Here is a 12,032-nt window from a genome sequence, read left to right as displayed (position 1 = left end):
CCGTCTTCGTCGCCAATTTCCTGTCTCCAAAATGTTCGTAAGCATGGGTCAAAGTTTCTCCCATCAAGTCTGTTTTTCTACATCACAGCCTTTGCAGGAAAAGTTTTTCCAAGACTTGTTTTGTGCATACACAGTGATTATAACTGAGATCCCCAGGTAGGGCCAATCAAGACAAAGACCAGACCAGAGTCCCACACTGCAGGACACACTTAAAATAAAATGTGGAACCATAGGCACTCCTCGAAATAATCTGAAAAATTCACATTCCTGTAATAACAACCACAGAAAACAAATAAAAATTCCTCTTCATTCACCACTTTTATTGCCACAATGTATATATGTGTGTATGTGTAAGTGTACCTGAGAAATGTCTTGATAAAATAATCAAAAGGCATTACAGAGGTGAGTTTCATATATGGGAATTTTCCTTTGTTTCCTATAAGCACATAAATACAGACGTTTAGGGGCTGAAATCAACTTAACTGTCTTTATTCGAGGTACAGCTCCAGTGAAATGTGATTGTGGTCTTGACTGGTGTTGAAATAAAATCGCAAGTTTGAGACAGAGAAGACAGAGCAAAAATAAAGCTAAGAGGGAGCTGAACCTTTAAAAAGTGTTCATGAGTGCAGTCTTGAAACCAAAGCGATCTTTGGTACCGCATCACTGACTTATAGATTACCGCACCTACTGAGAGCAGTGAAGGGGTCTCTGCTCACAGCGTACTCTCTGGTGTATTGGGTTTGCCAGCTCCTGTAGCAGTGCTCCTGCTACACTCAGTGCACGGCAGAAAACACTCACCAGAGGTTTTGTGACAGCCAACACTGTAGCATCGAGCGAGGCAGTTAAAGCAGCGGTGCTGTTTGTGGATTTTAGTGGCCTTAAAGGCCATCATTGATGGTGAGCCTCTGTTTGATGTGTTAGTGGAATTCCTCCTCTCCAGTGTGGCTTTTCTGGATCCTTCTGAAGCTGCCAGTTTGAGTGAAAGCTTCCCACAGTCATCGCGCTGGGTTGTTTTTCTTCCTGAGTATATTCTGGAGTAAATCTGTGATTTTTCTGATGTTCTGAATTGGCTCCCGCAGACAAAATAATGGTGACTCCTGTCATCACTGTGGCGGAGTTGCACACTCACTGCAACTCTGTGTGAGTGCAACTTTGTGGCAACTTTATCTTAGATGGCACAGGGGAACTTTTTTTTTCCATCTTTACATCAGTGTACAACAGCATAGTGTATAGTTTGTATGTGGGATTCCTGATAAAGTACAACTCTTGGAGCAGACACAGCAGCGATAAGGTTCCTCTCTCTGGTAGCCAATCATAACACACAGTGAAGTTTTTGCCTCATTCAGAGGAGTTTCTAACTTAAGTTCATGTTTACAGACCTTCAGATTGCATTTGTTGGTGAAACAGCCACCCGAGCCAACTCAGTGGTAAACCATTAGCCTCTAAGTTGTCCCTCAGCAGTGAAGCAGGAGCAAAACATCTGAACTTTTCTCATTTGAAGCCCTTCATTAGCTCTTTCGGAAGCTTTTGGTGTTGTTATAATTGTATTTTACAACTGGCAAAACTGTTGGTCGTGGCTCAGCGTTCCAATTCAGCAAACACCCTTAGTGTCTGAGTAACACCCACCCACACAAGTTTGAAGTTGCTGGCTGTTCATTTAGTGTTAGCCTGAGATGGTGAACTGATGATGAGTTGCCTTGGCAACTTTGGTCCTAAAATAATCACAGAATCTATTAAATCGGCGCGGTGTAAGCAAATTCTGTCAGTGAATTAATGAGTGTCTACACAGGCCTCTTTTTGGGAGCTTTTTTAATGAAGAGTTGAATATTGTAACAATCCTCTGCCTATTTCTCGTTCATAATGAGTGAAATAAACATGTTTTAGAAAAAAAAGGTGTAACTCTATGAATTTCATGCAGCAATTTCTCAGCATATTATGGGCCTTCCTGTATAATAAAATACTGGTGTTACTTGGCGGTTTAAATCCAGCAGCGATGCTTTTAAGACTTTCCCTCCAGCAAGGAACAGAACCTTTTAGAGAATGACAGATGAAATTTCTCAGCACCTTCAGTGCCCACTAAATGGGTCACTGTGAACCAGTTGGTGCGTCTATTGTACGCATTCCAAGGATCCCTGGATCAGTGTAGGCTTTGTATTGTAAAATGATTTCCCGTTTTTCCAGTGACAGTTAAAGAGTTGAAAATCACTTATCTCAGTTCATCACGCACTAATTCTAATCCAGGAGCACATCTTGTTAGAGGCGGCTTTTTCTTGTGTGCAGAATGCATAATGAAATAGAAAAACAAATGATGTGCTCTGCATGTAAGTGGTGATAGGACTCGTTACGGCTGCCAATTTAGAAATATTAAAACACTCCCTTCTTCCTCTACAAGCAGAGGAAGAAAAAGTGACTGCATTGTTTTCGTTTGAAAATTAACATATGGCCAGGTAAGTGTGATTTAGTGAGTGTGTGTGTGTAAGGAAGCCTCGTGTTCACATGTGCACCTGCTTCTGTCTCCAGGTGAACACAGCCATGCATGAAGCCAAGCTGGTGGAGGAGTGTGATGAGTTGGTGGAGATCATCCGCCAGAGAAAACAGGTCATCGCTGTGAAGATCAAAGAGTCCAAGGTAGAATATTCCCAGCATGCCTTTATTCTTTTTCAGTTTTTGACGCATGGGAGAGATTTTACTACAAGAATATTTAAATTCAGCTGGAATTGTGAAGATAGGTGGTTTCAGCAAGTTGAAAGCTGAAATATTTCATTTCTGGAAAGATGGTCTTTTCATGAGAGCTGGCTGTCTATGCAGCAGATAGATACTTCTGATAGTGCTACATGACCAGGTAAACAGAGGAAAAGGGCTGTGGTGTTTGCTTTTGCTCAAGAAGTAGAATACCCTACAACTACCAGAATGCACTGTGCCACACCAGACCAATAAACGCTGGTGGGTGACGTAATGCAGGTTTCTCATCCGCAAACAATATGGCGGCCAACTGGTAGCAAATGATCTCGAATTACAGTTAAACAGTGCACTAAAATATGTTTCTGAAAACATTCTAGGTGAGAAGCAGCAATGCGGTAACAGAATTTGAATTTGATCAGCGCTGCTTAGTTGTACCATTTGACCTCAGTTTTTTCAGCCTTAGTTTTTAAAGTACAGGAAACAAATTCTCATATTACAGCCAAACAGTGCACTAAATATGTTTCTGAAGACATATTAGGTGAGAAGTAGACATACAGTAACAGCATCTTGAATTATATTTGATCACAACTGCTTAGTTTCAAGCCCCATGTCCACCAAAGCTGAAAATGGCAGGCGCTTCTCAGGAATACAGATGCTTTGCGTCTGGCTGCTATGATTTGGAATATCCATGGAGGTATACCTGTCGGCACAAGGAAGACTACTTGCTTTGGATGAGGGGCAGGCTGAAACATGCAGGGAGAAAGGACGAACCTGCAGGTTTGCATGGTTTCATGAGAGGAAACATAATGTATATACAGTATGTTACACATTTCTCCTCCACCGTTGTTGTTCAGCACTTGTACATGACAGTTTATCTTAGCGGTACATACCCCTCATCCACTGTGACTGAACGCCAGTGACAAGCGTGGCGTCTTTACACAAAGTTGAATATTTTCCAACTCTTGGCACTCGGGGAAATAAAAAAGAAAAGAAAAGCCCAACCAGCAGCGTTTGCAGCGCAGCATGTATAAGCAGCGCTCCCGTTGCAAAGCATTAAAAAAACATGCCGGTCTCAGTAAAAACACTTTGGTGGACACGGCCCCTTACCCTTTGTTCTGTGTTTGGTGTGAGTTTGAGAGAGAGGGCTGACACTCTCTCTTGATCTGCTTCTATACTCCTTGTGTCTGTCGTGGCGGGGGATCTGTATTTCAAGCAACAGCCTAAGAGCTAGTGAAAATTTGATGGATGGCGCAAAACAGGTCATCTGGCGGATTTGAACTAAGAGGTCTGGGCGCTGGTGAGATGGAGGAAAGTGTACCATAGTTAATCCACACATACTACCCACGTTATCATGACACAAAGCTGGTTTAAAATCAGCAAAGTATCTTTTTAAGGGGCAGAAAGACTTGAATGTAAGTCAGGTAATTTAGCTATGTTTAAGTTCTGGTTCTGTCTCAGCCAACTCCTGAGAAAGTTGCATAGATGTTTGACTTTCTTCACCAGCTCGTCACTAACTTTGTGTGTCGTGAAGGGGCTGGCAGGTAATGTACAGTCAGTTTGCCCTCGATAACGGTACTGATGGGAGTGATGAGACTAAACCATATGGTGCATCTATGTGCACGTGTCTTGAAACAAAAACAGTGAGCTAAAGGTGGCTAACAGCTCCATAGAGATACCAAGTTTATGGATAATTCTCTGTATTGCAGTTTTGGGTCTATAACAGTGGGATGTGGGGTTTATTGAATTCATATTTTCATTCATAGTACATCAATTCAGTTACGTCTCACTGCTGTTTGAAGCAGCCAAATTGGCAAATACATATTTAAGAAACTCAGCTGTGGGTCACAGTCCACTGGTAGAGAAACAGTGGTTTGGTACAAGAGAATGAATATAAAAGCAGCAGCGCCGCGGACAGAATATATTCATCCAGGTCTCTCAGGGTTGGTTTTTTTTTCTTTTTTTTTCTTAAGGCTGCCTCTGTAGTTGCCCGCTTGTTTACCCAAACACACATCACATGGACGCTTTAGGAAAAATGGAATAGACAAGCGAGGAAAAAGAGAGCAGCAACGGCCTCTTCCACATGTAGGCAGCCAACCTGAAAGTGTGTGGAAAGAATCTGAGATGGCAGCGAGGACTGTTGTGAACTTGCTCCAGGACTTACTGTACAGACATCGATGCGTGTGTGTGTGTGTGTGTGTGTGTATGTGTGCGTGTGCAGCTGTGAGGACACATGCCCATGTGTATATGGGTGGTTTGTTGCCCTATGAGCGCCAAGGGTTTCAGGACAGAGGCAAACTCTAAATCTCACCCTCCCAGAGGTGAAGTTTTAAGTGCTTGTGGAAGATCCTCTGAGGCAGCAAAAGAGCTTTGTCAAGAGATGAAAGATTTCCAAACATGGAACACAAGGACTGAAGTAGGTGTGTGTGTGTGTGTGTGTGTGTGTGTGTGTGTGTGTGTGTGGGTGAGACAGACAGAGCAAGTGTGTCAGAGTGTGTCCGCAGTGATTGCAGACAAAGAGCAAGGCTTGTTCTCCTGAGAGTCTGGGTCTGTAAAAGGCTGTCTAGCAGAGGGTAGAGCAGTGAAATGCAGGAGATGGAGGAAAAAGGAAGTACACATAAAACACCAGAGGAGTTCTTGAGTGATGCCAGCCTGCAGGTAATGTGTTAATATTTGAGGCTGTTTAAGGGTCAAGAAAGATGAATGAAATGCACCTTGAGTAATTCAAATAATCAGGGGTGTGTTAAAATGGATGTTTTTCTTAGAGGAGAAGAGAGGTCAAGTAAACGTAGGTCGTTTTAAGCATTTCAGACAACAAAACTAGTTTTTCTGTGGTGTCGGAAAGGAGGCGTTCAGAGGTGACTCTGCGACAGAATAACAGGATTATGCAGGCGTGATCATGGCGAGCAGAGCTGTGCAAGGTGCTCCCATTCTCTCTCTAAGGAGACTCAGCAGTCATGCCTAATCTCTCCCTGTACAAACAAAACACACACTATTCCCATGTTCTGGTTTGTGCAAGAGCGTCTTTATCATGTGACTCTATTTGTCCTCCACCCTTCTTTGACTTTCATTCTGAAAACTATTTTAACACCTTCAGAACATTTGAGGATTAACAACTCAAATCTGTTTACCGTTGTAAGAGAATCACTTGATTTCTAAAAACAGACGTTATGTCATTTTTACCCTCAGTTTGCAAGGTTACAGCTGGCATATAATCCATCCTTTCCCGAAAAACAACAGCATCAGGAATTTGGCTAAATGTGTGAAACAATCTGTTTCCAATTACCTGGCAATGACCCCTTGTGGCTACACCAAATACGCCTGCTGTCTCTCAGAGGGAATGAAAGAAGCGTGATGTTTTGTTCACACCAGGCACGACTAAAACAATTCATGGGAGTGGATTACATGAAAAGTCAATGTTAAGACGTGATGCTAATTCCCACTGGGCTGTGCAATGGGCACAATGCAAATGACGCAAAATACGCCAATTAAATGGTGTGAATAAAGTGAGTAGCGTGATTTTACACACGTATATTATTTTTTGTGTATGAAGCAAGTCAACACAAGATATACTAGCATTGAAAATTAATGTGATGCGGAAATTTGCATCGTGTTTGGTGTGAACACAATATGACATTTTTATGTCACCAAAATCCTGTTACGGTGGATGTTAGGGTCGATAGTTGGGTGCGCAAAGTGTATGACATTGACACGCAAGACCTCTGTTCACACCCAATTTCATACTTAGAGCCAAAGCTAGCTTCCGTTAGCCATGTCCACAATCTTGCCACTCATTACTTAAAGGAATTGTTTAGTTTCATTTTTGGGAGTATGTTTGTTTGTTTGCTTGTTGAGAGTTAGAAACAGTTCTCACGTCTGTAGCTTACAGTTAATATGTAGGCCTAACTGGAACCAGCAGCTGGTTGGTTTAGCTTAGCATAAAGACTGGAAACAGCTACCCTGGCCTAGCTCTGGTAACGAAATCCGCCTACCAGAGAATCTAAAGCTTACTAATTAACATTTTACATATTATTTGTTTAGTTTAGCCCTTGGTGAGAAAGTGAATAATCATATTTCCCAGAATGATCAGCAGTGCCTTTCAGAAAGGTTTTATATCTAAATCTAGCCAGCCAGCTTAAGTAGCTAAGTTATCTGCCAGAAGTTAGCTACCTGCAAAGATAGCTAGTTTTCAAGCTAATTAAGTGCTGACTAACTTGCAGACTAAATTTTCATTAAGGCTACCAAAACTGTGTAAACTACCTGCAAGTGGTCATAATGTTTCATTTTGGTATTTGTTATGTTTTCTTATTTCAGAAAGCACATGCTAGCTTGGCTAAATTAGCTACTTTAGTAAGTGTTCCGAAACTCGAAAATTAGTTAGCATTTTTGGACTTCTGGTTCTCTCATCTCAAAGTCAACAGGCTTTTTTTCTAAGGGTGTTAAGTTAGATGCCTGAAATAAAGTCTTTGGATAACACAAGCCTTAGACATTTTCATGTTTTGTCAGTTAATACTCCACTCGTAAATTTTAAAGCTTTAAGGTGTCTTAAAAAAAAAGTGATTGCTAACTAGTGGCTAAGTTACACTAGTAAAGGTCATCACGCCAAACACGGCTTTACAGCGTTGTTGTGGGGATGTGAAGTCATGTGACTGTGGTGTAGTTTGTTTTTAGCCTACGTTAGCTTTTTATTTCTGGCGATTGCATTTACACCAAAAGCATTACAAAAGTGGAGTTCTTTTGCGAAGATTATTTTTCAGAACAAAACGTGTAAGCAGCATAAATGTTTGTTCGCTACAGAGCTTATTTTAATCCAAAATCCAATTGAAAAATCCCATTGGCTTTGTGACAGAAGAACTTCGCTGTTGGCCTACAAAAAAATGTCATCCTCGTACCACTCTATTGTTAGCCTAAAATGTCCCGATTACCTGCCTCCTATTTCCCGTATTTAAGTTCTATATCAAGATGTTATATTGCCATCTATGTAAAGCCATTCATTACGGTATTGTTGTTCAGACAACATTTTCTGACACTCTCCCTCCTGTGTTGTCCTAGGATTATAAGAGAAGGATGAGTCAGGCTTCTCACACACTGTAACACTGTTTAAGGGTTAGCAGCCAACTTGAGAGCACATGGAGGATGTTGATTGGGCAAATAAGTTAAATTGAGTGAGAGAGGTTATTATTGTGCATTTATGTGGATAATAGCAAACACATAAATAAAGGTACTGAGCACAGAACAGATTTCTGTTCACTATTATTAACTTATTCCTTGTGTAAATTTTACAAAATATGTTATGTGCTAAAATAAGGTATATTTTTCTGTGCTCGGAATGTCCCATCGTCCCAATATTTAAGCTATGATTGAATAGACTATTCAGCTGTAGAGAGTGTCTTTACACAAGGTGAGACGCTAACACACACACACACACACACACACACACACATACACACACACACACACAGACCCTGCCATATTGTCCATTATTCTGAGAGGGAGAGGGAGTAATCATCTCTAAAATTGTTGTTTGCGGCATATGTTGCTAAATAATAACCCATCCATTAAACCCGCCTCGCCTCCCCTTTCTGTGCGGTCAACAACCTGCTCCGAAGTCATTTATAGTGACAACAGATTATGGTGGACTTGGTGGAAGAGCAGCTAAGATGTCAATTGAAAACTCCATTAAGTCGCCAGCTTAGAGAGGTTTCTAAGCAGCACCAGCTTTCCCAAGCAGTAGCAGGCGAGTGCACATTATATACTGTTTTGATTCTTTAAGAGCTTTTGATGACAAGCTCTTAACCAATTGCCACCCAGTGTGTTTTTTCTGAATTCTTATTTGCATAATTCAAGCCCCGCAAGCAAAAAAAAAAATGTGTTGCTGAAAATATAAATGACTAATCCTTTAAGGGCACTCCTCATTTAAATGTTTCTGCTCGTTTTAGTTTTATTTTAGAGATTCAAGTTGTTCGCTGTTACTGAAAGTGTACTTTTTCAGACAATGAAGCGTTTTTTGCTTTACTGTTTGCCATTTAAAAGTTCACAGAGGTTTCATTTAATCATCATTGCTGAGAGACTCTCCATGCTAACACTGGTATTTAATTCTAAAGCTCACCTTTCGTTGACAGTCTCCAGGCTCACAAGCAGCCCGTGTTATTTTCCTGTGGGGAGTTTCATCAAACTAAGTTCATCTGGGGAAGCAGGATATGAGCCGTAATGAAGATAAATGGATTACTTTAATTTCAGATGAGCAGAGAATGGCTTCCTCATGCGCAGTTGGAAATATAACAGTAGTTCTATTGATAAATTACAGTAGAAACAGACAAAAGCTGCTTGTTTGTGACGAAGATGAAGCAAGTTAATATGAACATTGGTGGGCTAAAATTATTCATTGCTTTTCTTGGTTTTCAGAGCATGAAATTCTCCAGCTGCCTATGCTGGTACATTTGAAACATGCACAACAAGTGTATAGAAATAAACAAGTGTTTACCAGACAAAAACAGTGTCACTGTGTTTGGCTGGTGAGGACAAGACATTCATAGTAGTTTCCAATCCATTATTCAAATCTTTTTCCCAGTACTTTGTTCAGTAATTGACAGACACAGATAAATTAGTATGCTGCACCTCTTCCTCTGACTGTTATTATATCAGATAACAAAGCATTGTGCCACTCACCTCTGCCCTCCTATTACGCAACAGGTTCATAAGGTCACTGTGAGAATAAAGAGCCAATGGCTTTGCGTCAGCTCTCACCACATAACCAGGACTCTGTCCTCTCTGCTGAATTCCTGGTGTCTTTCTCTCTCTGTGTTTTCCTGCCTATGTCTGTGTCTGTGTCTGCATTGCTGTGTCCATGAGTGTGCTTCACCATGAACTCGAGAGCTTTATTATATAGTGTATGACAGCCATAAGCGAGAAGGTCATGGAAAGGGTGGATGCGTAAGGTTTTTCTGGAGCATGGGCTACATTTTTGGCTGGTCTGATTGTAGATTTACCTCTTAATGCAGATTGTTTGTCCTCCTTTCATCAGTTCCATACATAAGCTGTGATAAAGTCCCATGCTCATGCTCCTACAAGGTAAATTAATTGCACATCACTTTAAGATTCCTCTGACAGGGTAACATTTGATCAGCGTCCAACACATTCGGTATCGATCCAAGATTCCCGCAGAGGTCTTGTGTTTGTGTGAGTGTTGTTGTTGTTCTCTGACAGCAATAGAACTTATGGCAACTTGTTGGTTTCACCTAGCAGGAGACATCTCGCGGGGCGTTACCACCGCTGACTTCCCTGCAGTAATTTGGCAGCAGAACTTAATTATATTTTCTGGAGGTGTTGAACATATTTGAGGATTAGTGACTGTCACAATGATGAATGCCTCGCACAGAGAGACCAAGAGCAAAACTGAACGGTCCAGTCACCAAAACGGCGATGTATTCCTCAAAGGCTCCGTTTGAGTGAATGAATATAAATGGGTATGTAGCGACATAGCAACATGGTCTGTGTTTGTGTTTGTTCCAGGTGATGAAACTGCGCAAGTTGGCCCAACAGATTGCAAACTGCCGCCAGTGTCTGGAGCGCTCCAGTGCTTTAATCACACAAGCTGAGCAGAGCCTGAAGGAGAACGACCACGCCCGCTTCCTCCAGACGGCCCGAAATGTAGCAGAAAGGTGGGTGATGTAGATACGCACACACATCTGCGTATCCACAGTAAACTGGTAACTTAGCTTACATCAGTGGTTGTTTGGAGGGAATTATAGTTTGATGAATGATCAGTACATACATCAACAGGCTACTTGGACCCTTTTACCACCAAATATAGCTTGTGAATGTGGGCTTATTAAACCAGTGAAACTAGTTAAAAATAGGCAATAGACTGCTTTCCTATTGCCAGTAGATGAGAGCTATGTACGTAGCTCAGCAGCACACAATTATTCTTTTTGTGTGTGTGTGTGTGTGTGTGTGTGTGTGTTATGTTCGACATTAAAGACAGGCTGGAATACAGGTTAGTAAACAGCAGAAAGCAGCATTAAGGCCAGTAAAAAAATATTTTTTATATCTCTTACTCTTCAGTCTCTCTGTCAAACTCGATACCCACTAAATTTCTAACAATGTTTGTGCGCTGCTTAAAGATGGATAGTATTTTGTGGCAGCACGCCATTGCATCCTGCCGGTAATGGTTTAAAATTAGCCCATCCAAATTAGGGTTGTCATGAGAACTGATACTTCAGTACCAAGTAGATGCCAACATGCAAAAATACGTCGGTACCTGTTTTTTTTTTTTGTTTTTTTTGTCAGTACCATAAGTACCGGATACAACTTTGCCCTCGGCGGGCCATGTCGATTTCTATGGGAACTGACGGGGGCAGTATACGCACATCAGTTGGTGCCGAGGACGAGCACCAAAGAAGAATGCCTGTTCTCCATCGTCTTTGCTAGAAACAATGGCTTTTACAAGTGCTGCTGGAGCCACAACACCTCGGCTTGTCGAAAAGTCAGGTAGTATGCGGCACGCAAATCTGTCCACCTTGGGCTTTGGGTCCAAACTCACTTCTTTTTCTTTGAGGTTTATTGGAGATTTGCAAACACAGAGAACACCGGTCACCAACTGTTAGGGTGTGGTTTGTATTTTGACTACACAGCAGCGGCCGCTGCGCGTCTGTTCGGTTTTGGTGTGAATACACGTGTGCTGCCACAACGCTTGTGGATCATTTGCGGTGTCAATGAATGCTTAAACTTAAAGTTTGAAACAGTTTTAATAAAGTAGTGAATTTAGAAATACATGAGTTCTGTTTTTTGGTTTTTATCGTGGCATCGAATGAGTATTGAGAATTGTCGAAATTCACTGATATTAGTATCGACTACTGAAATTCTGGTATCGTGACAAGCCTAGTCCACATAGGTGTCGTATTTTCATCGCTGCCGATCGAAGCTGAGCAGAGCTGGAGCTGATTAATACCTGTGACAACTGCAGGGTCATTTGTCCTAGGTGTAAATGCAGATTCTAACCTTTCCCATTTCATAAAAAAGCCAGATGTTTGTGTTTTGTGTAGTGGGAAAGGGACTATAGAGTCAAAAAGACACAAAACACAAGACACACAAGAATAAATGCACGTAGAGATCATAAATGTTTACTAAGGATGTCAGAAGCATGTGTATCTTTTTGATACACATGCTTAAAACAATAGGATCTCCATTAATTATACATTTAATAGTATGGAAGGAACCATAGCTATAAAAAAAAATGAATCGACAATACAACCGAAGGCTGCGCAGAAGGAACAGGAGGGAAGAAAATCAACTGGTCCCACACCTCTGACTGTTTCGGCATTCTCTCCAGCGAGAAACCCACCACGTCACTG

At 41.4% G+C, this 12,032-nt stretch overlaps 1 protein-coding gene across 5 annotated transcripts in view; it reads left to right on the top strand.

The window, feature by feature from the left end:
- The window catches only part of mid2 (midline 2), a 251,809-nt gene that overhangs the window by 195,436 nt on the left and 44,341 nt on the right, over window positions 1-12,032 (top strand). For all 5 annotated transcript variants that reach the window (XM_049586023.1, XM_049586024.1, XM_049586022.1 and 2 more), the window contains 2 exons: window positions 2,521-2,628; window positions 10,192-10,340. In XM_049586023.1, coding sequence (XP_049441980.1) covers window positions 2,521-2,628; window positions 10,192-10,340 — 257 coding nt within the window. The remainder of the gene's footprint in view (window positions 1-2,520; window positions 2,629-10,191; window positions 10,341-12,032) is intronic.

Source organism: Epinephelus fuscoguttatus, linkage group LG9, assembly GCF_011397635.1.
Source record: "Epinephelus fuscoguttatus linkage group LG9, E.fuscoguttatus.final_Chr_v1".
NCBI classification, from domain to species: Eukaryota; Metazoa; Chordata; class Actinopteri; order Perciformes; family Serranidae; genus Epinephelus; species Epinephelus fuscoguttatus.
This window is presented reverse-complemented; position numbering and strand designations above follow the sequence as displayed.